This window comes from Malaclemys terrapin, chromosome 13 (genome assembly GCF_027887155.1).
Source record: "Malaclemys terrapin pileata isolate rMalTer1 chromosome 13, rMalTer1.hap1, whole genome shotgun sequence".
Classification (NCBI taxonomy): domain Eukaryota; kingdom Metazoa; phylum Chordata; order Testudines; family Emydidae; genus Malaclemys; species Malaclemys terrapin.
In genome coordinates, this window is record NC_071517.1 from 6,310,608 (window position 1) to 6,324,521 (window position 13,914).

The 13,914-nt window shown below is 50.1% G+C and overlaps 1 protein-coding gene across 6 annotated transcripts in view; it reads right to left on the minus strand.

The window, feature by feature from the left end:
* The window catches only part of ARSG (arylsulfatase G), a 93,837-nt gene that overhangs the window by 11,289 nt on the left and 68,634 nt on the right, over positions 1–13,914 (minus strand). For 3 of the 6 annotated variants that reach the window (XM_054047183.1, XM_054047180.1, XM_054047181.1), the window contains exons 10-12: positions 12,833–12,953; positions 2,136–2,226; positions 199–593 (exon numbers count right to left, since the gene is read on the minus strand). In XM_054047183.1, the coding sequence (XP_053903158.1) occupies positions 295–593; positions 2,136–2,226; positions 12,833–12,953 (511 nt within the window). In that variant the 3' untranslated portion in view covers positions 199–294. Of the gene's footprint in view, positions 1–198; positions 594–2,135; positions 2,227–12,832; positions 12,954–13,914 lie in introns of those variants that run through there. The other 3 variants (XM_054047184.1, XM_054047185.1, XM_054047182.1) reach the window with 2 other exon arrangements.

Below are 13,914 nucleotides of genomic sequence, written 5' to 3' on the forward strand. Positions count from 1 at the left end.
AGTGTGAGAACTACTGATCTAGATCTACCAGCTCTTCATCCCCTCTTCATGCAGGAGCAGAGAAGGTGATCTTTCCAGAACACTCCACTCATAGTGTCTCAAAGGGATGCAACGTGGCTACACTGTTCTAAAGACTGCGCAAAGAGAACCACATCTGCTGTCCGTGCCACCGGTAGCTACACACTGATACGCTAGTCCTTCGAGCTGGCCTAGACGGCATCAGATTTATTTGCAAACAGCACAGTTAGAACGGCACAGACTGACCTGCTAGCCGATTCAGTGTGAAACTCTTGTCTACGGCTCCCTGTTACAGCTAGAGCAGCTAACCTGACATCGGCAAACTATGTGCTGTGGATTGCAGCAGGGTGTCGCTGCTGGATCATGGGAGTAATCCGCTGTTGAGACGTTGTCTGTTGCAATATCCTGAAGAAAGTCTGTCAGAGCCCTGGTTATCGCAGGTAGCACAGCCTGATACTCGCCAGCCTTCACGTCCAGAGGCACCTGCTCTTGAATGTCTTGATCCAGATTAAAAATGAGCGGCGGTTGGTGATGCTCTTCTAGCCCTATGCTTCCGTCACAGGCTTTCGCCCCGCCTGGAATGGAAACCCAGAGAAAAACTCTGAAGTCCCCTGGCAGCCATCCCTGCTGCAGTGTCCTTAGTTTCCAGCAGATGTAGCAGCCTGAACACATGCAGCAGGTACTTCTGTTACCAAAGGGTGCCAGGGTCCTAGGCTAACTGATATAACTATGGCAAATGAGTTACTCACAAGCAAAGGAGATCAGTGAGTTTCTAGTGTAGGTCTAACCTCTTATACCTACAGTCGCTACCACATTGCTGGACATGGCTTAACAACCTAGCAGCAGACGGAAAAGCTTTGAGATCTACCTGGATTATTCCAGTGATAGGCTAAGGAAAGTCCTGCCTAGCAACATTTACTGTGCAGTGGTGCTGTATCGGAAACCTCTGTAAATGTGACTGCCTGCTCTTTAGGAATCGCACCAGAGGAAGGACAGGGAGCTATGTTATATGAAGTGACAGTCCTAGGGCTTGCTGATCTCTGGCAAACAGTACTAGCATGACAGCCTTCAGTAATTATAGCTCAGAAACCCTGTAAATCCAATGGAGACTGCAGCTGTGGTTGAAACCCTCCAGCAAGGTTGTGCATTGGTTTGCATGGGCTGACCCGAGTTTGACCCAGTTATGAAATTATAGCTTTTGCAAGCTCTACAGGCAAGGGGAGGATAGGAAGGTGTCTTGTGGGCTGCTCTAAAAGGGAATCAAGAAGCACAGGGCAACACAGAGACACAAGAATAGCCACAAGAAGGCTAAATGACCGAAGGTTAAAAATAAAGGAAACAAAATGAAGAGGAACATGAGGAGGTCCAATGCTGCTGGTAAGCAGAGACCCTGGCAGGGAAGGCACCTGCTCTGTAGGGGCTACATACTACATCAGAGATGCCTCAGAAAAAGCCAAATGTTATGAACAGGAGCAGTGGAATTGTGTGCAGTTCTGAAGTTGGCGTGAGGGTCCCATTTTAATCATCCACCCGCTGAGGTTAAGGGAACCTAAGCATGTCCAGAGGGCTGCAGAGGAGCATGTCATTCCTCTGGCTGTCCTCTCACATCAGGATCCTTCCTCTGTAACTTTTGTGGAAGTGCTCTGGGTGTCCGCTTCCCAGCTTTGTCTCCAGAGGTCACCACCAGCAGTCGTCGTGACCATCAGAGGTGCAGTAGCTAAAGCCCTCGTTCCAGGTCCTGACTCAAAAAAGCACTGCAGCATATGCCTACCTTAAAGCACATGGCTTGCCCCACTGAAGCCGCGTGCCGAGGGGCCTTGCTGAATCTGGGGCTGAGAGAGGAAGCTGCTGTCAGCACATTCTCTGGGAGGCATCCTCAGCTTTGGAATTCACACTCCCCTTGGTCTGAAGCTGCCCTGAAGGTCACCAACTCTGGGCCACGAAGCCTGCAGGGGAGGGACCCGTGGCTGGGGCAAGGATTTGATTCATCTTCTGGTTTGCGGGAGGCTCCTGGATTTGTGCTTGTTTGTACCAATCTGCCTGGATTTTTAAATCCCTCCCCCAGGGCACCCAGGCCTTTGGATAAGGGGCTTTTCCTAAATTCAAACAGACTATACCTGTAGTGTAAAATGCCTTGTATTGTGCCAGCCGTAGTGCTTTTATCTCTCCGTCCTTTCCAGCTGCTCCACTATTGGGGTGAAACAATGTCTAAAGGAAGAAAAGAAGGCAACAAGTTAGGGGATACCAGGTAAGATTTTATCTGTTCCTGCCCTGAGCTCTGCCACAGCCCCAGAGACCAGCCTGTGCTTGCAGAGGCAGGCACTCTGCTTTCCCACCAGATTGCAAGTCTTGAGGATCAAGCATGCTTTGGAAGCAAAATTCTGCTATGGAACAGTAAGAGCCATTGATGTTTCTTTGCTTCAACCCCCTGGTGACAGAGTAGGGCTTGCCTATGTCATGCCGTGAGAGATCTGCTTGCCAAGGTAAGACACTGGGTCTGGTTCCTAAGATGTTTTTTATTCGCCCTTTCTCGCCTTTTCTCTTCTATCCTGTTCCCTGAGGCAGGGACCTTGGAGTCCATTTCCTTCCCTGATGAACAACTGACGGGCACTAATTGTGCACTAGAGATCTGATCAACCATTTTGCCAAATCACTCGCGTTTTCCCATCTCGTCATTAACAGGGTGTCAATGCTAGAATGAATATGATGAGCCGGAATGTAGCAGCTCCTTGGAAGGGTTGCTAACACACTTCTGTTTCTTTAGGTGATGGCACAACACTAAAGACCTACTGTGAGCTTGTCTGTGTTCCAACAATAGCAGTGTAGCTGGACCTGATCGAAACTGCAACTCAACAGGGCAACCTGCGCCCACTGCATCACTCCTGCTTGGCTGAAAACATGATCGGCTTTAACAGCGACCTCATTCTGTCCCTGCCTCAATGCAGCTGTTAGTTTTCAATACAGTCCTACAGAATCTGCCCTGGTTTCATGCCACTAAAGTTAACTACTCTGAGTTTTCTGCTCCGATACCAGCCCCGTTCCATGAACCGGACTGTCTAGTACCAAGGCCTTTCGGAGAGAAGCAGCAGAACATTTGGGGCTAGTGTATGGAATGTGTTTAGCAAACACAAGCTCATGTTCTACTAGGGTGACCAGACAGCAAATGTGAAAAATGGGGACAGGGAGCGGGGGGTAATAGGAAATAAGAAAGACCCAACAATGGGGATTGTCCCTATAAAATCGGGACATCTGGTCACCCTCTGTTCTACTGTAACTTTCCCTGTGAACCCTCTCCAGTCTGACTCTATGAGAACCAGGAGCATGCTGGTCCTTCCTGCTATTATGACAGCTCAGCTAGTGGCAGGGACATCTAAGAGACCTTTACAGCTCTGTGGGGCCAGCAACCAAGCCACAAGTTCATAATGACTTCATGTCTCTTGTGAAGCAGAGGCTGTACTCTGAAATCATGCCCTGGAACAGCACAGTTCATCTCCACTGAGTCACTCGTTCCATTGTAAGGAAGTCTCCCTTCACAAACACCGAGAGACGCATTAAGGGGAGTTTAAGGTGACAAGGAGTGAGAGGGAGGTGGGGTGGATTATGTCTAGTTCAATCTTTATGACACCCTGAATCCGTACTGGATGGTCCCCTGGAGGCAAAATAAAATGACAGAGCCACGTGAGCTTGGTGGGTCAGTCTGTCAGATAATCTCCGCTTGGAACCCCGCGGTCCCAGAGGGGGATGAATCACAAGAGGTTTCCTCCCTGGGAAGGAGTTGAAGTGATTCATAAAGTTTCCGTTGGGCTAAAAATTAGAAACATCTGCTGGAGATGGAGGCAGCTGTCGCGCCAAGTTTAGCAGCAACGTTCACAGCTGATCAGCGAGCCGATTACTTAGCAGGTGTTCCCGCTGTCACCGGACCGTACAACATGGCGGGGTGGGGGGTGGGGAACCAGCACTCTCAGGCTTGTGGGGCAGGCAGCACGGCCCCCATATTCAAACTAAAAATTAACCTTGAGAACATTTTTCCATTTTCAGAGATTGGCTACTATATCCCCCCCGCCCCGAGGAAAAAGCAGGATCTTAACATTTTCGTATGCAGGTTCCAGGTGGAGAATATAACAGAGACTGGGTCTGACTGGGCAGTGTCTACTCCGTGTGTTTAACTCCCTTTGACTCAACGTCTGGTCTTCTCTTTGCAAAAGCCCTTATTGTCCCAGCTTGAAGGGCTTTTATGGAGCGAGAAGCCATCCCAGAGGTTCATAGAGCTATAACACACCAGCGAGGTGTCTGCCCTCGTGTCCCAAAAAAGGGAAAGGAGACCACATAGTGGCACTTTGAGACGACATTGTCAACGGGGAGCTTCTTCAAACAACATGCTTTACAGCTGGTGTGTCGTTCTCAGGGCAGGTAGCAGTGAGGTAGAATAGCTGTCTCTTTTTTACTATCTATAGCTGAGAAGTTTGCACATACTGGAGCTCAAAGCAGGCAGGCCTGATTTCATGTCCTATAGGACTCCCATGGAGATGGTATACTCTGCCCATATCTGGCACCTTTCAGGCAAAGATCTCAAAGTGTCTGACAAACAATTACTGATGACATTTTACACAGGAGAAACTGAGGCACGGTGAGGCTAAGCAACCTCCCAAGGTCACACAGTGACTCAGCAGCAGAGCTGAAAACAAACCTACCCCCACAAACCCCCGAGTAGCCAGACCTGCTGGTTGGAAAAGGTTCAGGTAGGTGGGAAGGGGAAAACAGGAGCAGTGCAGTGAAGCTAGCCTCCAGCACAAGCTCCTGCTATCCTAGCAGCTCGGTTGGTGTCATCATAGAACCGACACAAAAGCAACAATCTCCCCAGAGATGCAGGGGGAAGTGTAGATGCTCATAGGATCTAGCATCCTTCCAGCGCACTGCTCTCCGAGCAGCCTCGGGAGCTGGGATTACCATGACCTCTAGGTATTTCTGTGGCCCTCATCGCCATGGTATCCTGCCTGGCTGGGTACCATCATTGGAGCCTTTATATTAAACTGCTTACGAGTGCTCCAAATCCTCACAGTCAGCCTTTCTGGTTCTGCTAAGCCGCCTTTGGAACGCTGTTACCAGGAGAGCTTTAGCGCTCAGGCTCTGGAATGCTGATTAATGCTGGTCTTTTGCAGGCCCCAGCCTGTCTGAAGAAAAGAGCACGAGGGGGAGACAGAAAAATATGTTGTTGAAGAGCTGCTATTTCAGTAAAATACAATGGAAACAAGTGACAGCCCCTCAGGAGGAGCCAATCAGCACTCTGAGCCTTCTCCTCAGGCCAGCGCAGGTCACAGAAATGCTGTTTTTCATCTACCCTGCCCTTTCTTCTTTCCCAACCAAACAGAACATTCTTTACCCAAGGCCACCCCTTCAGGGCCAGGATCTGGAGTCCATAAGGCAGCAAGCCTATACTCCTAATAGTGCTGTGTAGAGTACAGCCCCCAGCACAGATATAAACAGCAGTGTAAACAGCTTAGGAGAGTGCCAGAACCTTAGGGTATGTACCCAGGTACGTATCTGACACGGTTCTCTACGCACCCAAGCAGCGCTCCCCCGTCTACACCGCTATTTTTAGCGGTGTAGTGTCCCACTGCCAGAGCCTTTCCCCACCACAGGGAAAGGCTCCAGCAACAGGGAAAGGTTCAACTCAGCTACTGTGTTTAGGAGTGTGAAAAACCCGCACCCCAAAGCACTGTAGTTATGCTGTCCTTCCCCTCGGTGTAGATGCAGCTACATTCTTCTGTCAAGCAAGCTACCATCACTCAGGGAAAAACCACTTCTGTCATAAGCGGTAAGCTAAGCTATGGGTTTATACCAGTCCCTATAGTATAGACATGGCCCTATTGACAGCAGATGGCTGGGTCAGGCCCATATCATCCTTGGAGTATCTTATAGTGTCTCTAAAACTTCAACCCCCCTCTTCCCATCAGACATGATCAACGCTTGAGCTTCCACCTACAGTATTTACTGCTCCCCTTCACTATAGAAATTATGTATCCAGCCACACAAGAGGGAGGGGAAGAAAACTTCACCCAAGAAAATTAGAAGGTTAAAAAAAATCTCCAGACACAGTTAAATGCTTTTTACTGTAATATATAACTAATCTGTCAGAAGCACTGCTACAAGATGCAGAAAGAGCTTTGGAGGATCAGATATTTGAACAGAATTAGATATTAGACCAACTTCATCATGCAGTTTCATTAGATATTATACGAATGTATAAAGGATCTAAACCCTCATGCTTCAGGCTATAAGCCAACCAATAACTGCTTGAGGCCAGGAAGGACCTCTCCCTATGACCATATTATTGCATATCCGTTTCTTATGAAGGTTCTACGCCTTCTGAAGCACCTGGTTGAACACTGTCAGAGACGGGCTACTGGACTGGTTGAACCACTGATCTGATCAGATATGGCATTTGTCTAACATTTGGCTGGCTTTTATTCAAAGAACCCTATGCATATGAAAAACGTGGAGGATCCACACCAACCTGCAATCAAAAGAGAATCTGGCAATGGTTTCAAGAGCTATTCTCTGTTTCCTAGACTCCCCAAGACAACGTGACTGAATTCAAATGTACATTATTCTCCCACCCACAGTAATAATTCCAATTGGCGTTTGTGTTTAGGTCCTGTTCACTTCCCAAACGGAGCACTTCTTTCTGAAATCACTTTGATGTCTGTTGAATTTATGGACCCTGATTCCTATTCCCATTTTATGAACTGTCATCTTTTTTGATGCCCTGGGATTTTACATCCATGTGTTATCTATCAGGGCAAAAGCCAGATAAATGAACACAGCCACTACTAATGAAGGAATAATGTGGTTTACACAAAAAATGCCAAGTTTTGCTGGGAAATGTTACAAACCGTTGGTTTGCTTTGTTTTCATAGGTGTTTCCTGTACATTTCCCACCAACCCCCCCCGTTTTTCAACAACTTTTCACTTTTCAAAACTGTTTATGGGACTGGTTTTTGGTTTAAGAAAACAAAACAGGTTTGGAGTTCTGTTTTTTGTTGTTAAAAAAAACCAGAAAATGTAATCAGAAATATTTTTTTCCTGTAAAAATGACCACGTACACTGAGGCCACTGTACACTGCTTTGTTAGCACGAACAAGCCTTGAAGTGGGAGTTAATAATACATTCACGCCCCTTTAACGTAGCTGGACAGCATAAACTGGCCTTAGGGCTTGTCTTCATGGTGGAATAATGCGCTGTACAGGGGTGTGATTTCTAAAGCACACTAACGTACAGCATTAATTGTTCCCTATTGATCCTGCTGGTGCGAACTAACGATTCCCTAGTGTGCTTAATGTAGTGCTGTTCCAAAGAACATTGTGTTAAAGTGCACCAGCAGGGTCTACATGGACTAATTAATGTGCAACACGTTAGTGTGTTTTAGACAGCACATCTCTGTCAGCACGTTACCCCAGTGTGCAGACAATCCCTTAGCATAAATGAGAATCAAGACCAGTGGATCTCTTTACATGCTTAAAATTAGGTCTCGCCTACACACACAAGTCGTACTGATTTAACTATAGCGGTGGCGTGAACGTGGTGCACTGACTAGCATGGATGCCATCACATCAGTACAAAGGTGCCATATACCAGTATAGCTTATTCCTATGCAGGAAGAGGAATAAGCTCTACAAGTATATGGCCTTGTCTACACTGGAAACGTTTGCCGGTATCGTTATACTCAGGTTAACCATCTCTAAAGGTGAGGTAACTCCCTTCTCTTCATGTGCCACATATATCTGTGCCTGTATCTGTAATTCTCACTCCATGCATCTGAAGAAATGAGGTTTTTTACCCACGAAAGCTTATGCCCAAATAAATCTGTCAGTCTTTAAGGTGCCACCGGACTCCTTGTTGTTTTCATCTCTAAAACGTCTATTACAATTTTTACTGCACAGGTAAATGGCTCATCTTAACTGAAGCCCTCTGATGAATGGCTCTAGTCTAGAGAATTGCAAAGCTTTACTACTAGGTATGTTACATATCTAGTGATTCATGACTTTATTATTTAAAAAAAAAACTGATCATTTTAAGTTTGAACTAAACTACTTAGTATGTTTCTATTACTGAGCAGGTATCAGGAACATTCCTTCGACATTAATCTACTGAAGAAAGCCTATTTGCCTAGTGCTTGTATTTACGATACATTTCGTATGATTTGTTTTTATTGCTAACAAACTTTATTCAAAACAGGACACTGGCTGCAGTTCCAGGGCCAGCATAGGTGGTACTACTAGTGAATACAGGTGCGGTTGGAGTGGAAAGCAAAGGCTAGCTAAGTGAGATAATGCGAGGAGATGTACAGCCATTGCAGTCAGCAAACTGCCTCCCAAATAAAAACAACCACCCCAATCAGCTGCCAGAACTGTGCATAAATCAGATGCTGCAAAAAAAAAAAAAAAAAAAAAAGGAACTGGTTCAGAGAGGATTTGTGTCAAGGAAAAGCCTGTAACATCAAAGGCAGTTTTGCTATCACTAGCTCACAAATACAAGATAAAAGGGAGTAGATTCTCATTGCAAAGTACTTGGCTATATGCACTCAGCAGGGAGGTACAGCAGAAATGCAATCAGCGCCCCAGCGTGAGTGTGTTGGGAGGCACAAGGCCAAGTGATTGCTGACCCATGGATGTGCCCTTATTAGAATATAATGCACAAGCTCCGAGGCGCTGGATTGCTTTGACAGACTCTCTCCGCAAGGCGTAGCACACACACCAGACCAAAGGTATCAAGTTGGCGGGAACAACTCAAGTCTCAGCTGGCTGAAGGATGGAGAGCCAGGCAACTTCAAACACATCTGGTGGGGCTGCTGGTTTGGACTATGGTTCAGGAGTGCACCAGGGTCTAGTTCGCAGGCAGAGAACACACTGGATATGGCAACAGCATTCCCTGGTTACAAAAGGCAGAGAGCTGAGCCCCAAACTGGCTGAAAGGTTGTCCTTGTCCTAGAAATAGCAAGCTACTGTTTGCCCCACATTTAACCAAACAGTTTCCTAAACCCAGGGAGGGTCTGGCCCTGACAGGGTTAATTCACCCCCTATGATCCTCGGGGGAGAATTACAAAGCCTGCTCACCTTTAAGGGAGTGGTCAAAAGACACAAGCTGATCATTTGAAAGGCCACATAGCCAAGGCCTTCCGTCTCCATGGGGATATTCAGAACAGGGCAGGACAAAGCACAGCAAAATGCAGCATAGGGGCCAGCCCTGTGCAGGCAGGGAAAGGAGCTGAAAACACAACAGTTTCCCAGCCCATCCCAATTTCCTGTCCGGAATGGCTAGGAGTCCGCAGGCTCTCTCAGGAACACAAGTGGTTTGAGGCAGGAGTGAGTAATTAATCAGTGAGTAACCACAGATGGGGCACATCAGAGCTCTAGTGGCGGTAAACGGGAGACAACAGTCAAACTACATTAGTACCCAATGCAACCTTTCAATATTTGCTGCTGTTATGACAATCTAGGGCTTAAGGTCAAAATGTAACTTATTCCTTCGGGTGCCAACATTCCCGGGCAGTTCTCTGTAGCACTGCCCAGTAGCCAGCAGGCCCAGTGCCGCTGCCCTGACCCAGCAGGGTGCTCTGTATTACCCCCAAGCCAGCACCGCACTCTCTGTTGTCCTGCAGCACTGCTACCCTGAGCCAGCACTACATTCTCTATTGCCCTGCAGTCTGTGGTTCCCCTGACCCACTATGGACTGCCTGTCTACCATTTCTTCTTTGTGACCCACCCGCAGCCTCTTACGCCCCCTTCAATTTCCTCTCCCCACACTTTTGGAAATTCCCATGATGGAACGTGGCAGCTCTGCTAGCAGATCTCCAAGCCCATGCTCATTTATCATGACTATTATATTTCTCTGGAATTGCCTGGAGGCTTTCAGCCACTGTTGGACGAAGAACCGCTCAAGATGGTTAATTCCCTGACTATTGCTTAAGTACTGGACATGCTCTGCTAACTGTAGTGTTTCACAGTGGCCATCACTACAAACTGATTATAATAAGGTCCATCAAAACTCACACAGCCAAATGGGCTTTTGCCATATCTCCCCCACCTCCGTCGTTTATCTTAGGATTCAACAAAGGGTTCCATAAAAAATATTAAATACCAAACACGCAATGGACTCGGAGAGCAAATCCAAAATCCCTACCGGGAGCCAGATTGAGAAGCTCCCAGCAGGGCAGACTTTCAAAGCAAAGAGCAAGATTTTAGATGTGGGATGCTCATTAAAGGCCATTGGAGTCCTGCAGCCAAAATCTTGTGTAACGCTCTGAAAATGTGTCCGTGTAATGGCTGTCCTGCTAACTGCATTTCTCATGCGTTAGGGAGCTGTGAATAGGTCCTATTGTCATGTGGACTGAAAGCTGCAGGATACGGGACTGGCTGCCCTACTTACAAATTGATAATGGGCATGTTGTTCAAGCCAGGGCTGAGAACAAATTGGAGCTTAATCATGACCCTGTTTGTCAAATCAAGACAGACGCTACTGGCTTCAAGTGCCTGGGATTTTTATTTATCTCTAATTCTAGTGCTACAGAGACCCAAATACCAAACGGGATGGTGTTCTTGTCACTGCATCTCAGCTATAAAATGCACAGGGAGAAAGATCTGACTAGGGTTACCATACGTCCGGATTTTCCCGGACATGTCCGGCTTTTGGGGGCTCAAATCCCCGTCCGGGGGGAAATCCCCAAAAGCCGGGCATGTCCGGGAAAATCGGGAGGGAGGGATGGAGGGCTCGGCCGGGGCCTCTTTGGCCGGGGCCGGTGCGGGGCCGGGCCGGGGTCGCGGCGCAGGGCCGGGCGGGGAGCAGGGGGCGCGGTGCCGGGAGCCGGTCCGGGCCCGAGGGGCTGGGCCACTGGGGGGTGCGCTGGGCCGGGCCGCTGGGGGGTCCGCGGGGCCGCGCCGGGCCGTGGAGCCGGGCCGGGAGCCGGGCTGGGGTCGCGGGGCCGGGGGGTGCACCGGGCCGGGGAGCCGCGGGGGTGCGCCGGGCCGGGGTCGCGGAGCCGAGGGGGTGCGCCGGGCCGGGGGGCCGGGCCGCGATCGCGGGGCCGGGGGGTGCGCCGGGCCGCGGGGCCGGGGTCGCGGAGCCGCGGGGGTGCGCCGGGCCGGGGGGCCGGGCCGGGATCGCGGGGCCGGGGGGTGCGCCGGGCCGGGGGGCCGGGCCGGGATCGCGGGGCCGGGGGGTGCGCCGGGCTGCGGAGCCGCAGGGGTGCGCCGGGCCGGGCCGGGAGCCGGTCCGGGGCCGTGGGGGTGCGCCGGGCCGGGAGCCGCGGGGGTGCGCCAGGCCGGGAGCCGGTCCGGGGTCGCGGGGCCGGGGGGTGCGCCGGGCCGCCGGGGGCCGGCCGGCAGTGCTGGGCGGGCCGGGGGTGGTCGGCCGGGGCTGGCACCCCAGGGCCCGAGCCGACCCAGGCTGGAGCCGCTGGGGGGGCCAGCCTGGCCCGCACCTCTTCCCCCTTACCTGCTTCAGGCTTCCCGCGAATTAAGTGTTCGCGGGAAGCAGGGGAGGGGGCGGAGACTTTGGGGAGGGGGCGGAGTTGGGGCGGGGGCGGGGCGGGGGGCGGGGCCGGGGCCCTGTGGAGTGTCCTCCATTTGGAGGCACAAAATATGGTAACCCTAGATCTGACAGGTCAACTACAAAGCATAAAAGGAATGGGTCAAGGGCCAAGTTCCGGTTCTCGGATACTCACACGCAGCTCCCGATGACTTCAGTGACACATGGAGCCAGGTGAGTGCTGTCCAGCAGGACAGGTGCACGTTGGCCCGTAATGCCACATTGATGGGCCACACACTCCCGCTAACCGAGCTGCTCAGCTTACAAATCAAGTTTTAACTCCTCTTTTTAAAAAATCTTTTCTACCCTGCCTTGCCCCGCCCCCATGAAATCCAGTCTGTGACATTCTGGCCAAGCTGGGAAATGCCAGAGGAGCCCACAGAAACGTGCAGTTCCAAATCTGGTAAGGTTAATTTGTAACTGCCATCTTGCTGCTAATGGAGTGTGGTCCAGTCGGTAGCCAGGCTTGGGAGCCAGGAGACCTGGGTTCTATTTCTGGCTTGTCCACTAATGCGCTGTGTGACTTCAAGCAAGTCCACTATCGCCTCTCATGTTGGTCTCTCTTGTCTACTTACATGATAAGCTCTTGGGGGCAGCGACTGTATCTCACTGTGTGTCTGTATAATGCCTGGAATCTCAGTTGAGACCTCTCAGTGCTACTATTGTGTACTACAAATAAAATCAAGCCATCGGATATTCTTCTCCAACCCTTCCTCCAGCTCCCGGCAATCTCAGCAGTGCCCTGAAGAGACCACTTTGTCTTGAGTGAACAGGCAACTCAGATTCCAGGCTAGCTCAACTTCAGATCTCTCTTGAATGATGCCAAGTAATGTTGGGCAGCTGGTAATATGGAGTCCTGTCATGTGATGTCAGACCTGAGACCCATCAGAACCAATTTATGTAAGACCTCAAAATGAGCTGGGAAGGGAGTCTGGGAGATAGCATCATGAATCTACTGTTCATTCCCTAACTAGCCCTCTGCACTCCACTGCACCCAGCCAGTAAAACCACACCCCTAAGGAAGCTGTGACCAAGGTAGAATTTGTACCATTGTACCAGTGCATGCCCACATGACACAGTGGTTAAAGTGGCGTCAGCCTGTCTACAGCAGCATTCCCACCGTGACTGCACCGATGGTAATGCTCGCATGCACAAGGAACAATTAACCCTCACTGAAGTGGTGTTTGTAACTCCCCCTGCAGCTGAACGTTGAAGAGAGTCCACTACATACCTTGTGCCCTTGGTGCGACTGCCCGAAGAGAATCTCAGACATGTCTGAACCATCAAAGCGCCTGTTAGGAGGCAGGCTTGCCTTTGCCAGGGACACCAAGGTGGGGAAAATGTCTGTGGTGCTGGAGCAGAGAGGAAGGTTTCATTAAAACATGAAATTAAAATCATTAAAATCCCATCCACACCCCTGAGCTTGGAGCAAAAGAACTTGAGCTTGTCCCCAGCGAGCCCTTCCCAGGCCTACAGTAATGTCGGGGCCCTCTGGGCCCGGATGCTGGGGCAGCGCTGCAGTTCAATCCTGCTGCTTACCAAAGCTAATGGCATTTGTGGGTAAGGGCACCCAACCAAGAAGCCTGCCAGAATCCCTAGCCTCTGCATGTTTAATGAAAGAGCTCTGGTAACGTGAGGCACCGCTTGCTGTGGGCATGAATCGTAGAATTGAATCATAGAATATCAGGGTTGGAAGGGACCTCAGGAGGTCATCTAGTCCAACCCCCTGCTCAGAGCAGAACCAATCCCCAACTATTTTTTTTGCCCCAGAGCCCTAGCTGGCCCCCTCAAGGATTGAACTCAGAACCCTGGGTTTAGTAGGCTAGTCCTCAAACCACTGAGCTATCCCTCCCCCTGTACATGCTCTGTATGGGAGACACAATTGCCTTATATCCCATATTGATTAGCATATTTTTAGGCTAGTGAGTACGTGTGCATGAGAAGAGCCAGCACGTCTTACACAAATCAATCTGCCAAAGGACACAGTAGCTGGAAAGAGCTCAGAGGTCTGTGCCCCCACAGCAACAGGACACGCTGAACAATTTCACTACTAAAATATGGGAGAATGGGTCAAGATGGGCTTTGCCCAGCAGCCCTGTAGAACGGGGCTGGAGCTGCCTAGGGAACATGGTTTCTCCCGAGGTACGTATTGGGCCTCCTCACCTCTGTAGCATCTAAGCACCGCACGATCCTCGATCAATTTGTCCTCACGTCACTCAAGTGAGGTGAGGAAGCATTATCATCACAGATGGAAACCTATGGTCACATAGAGCGTCTGTGGCAGAGATGCTTCCTGGGGCAGGGAGGGTCTTT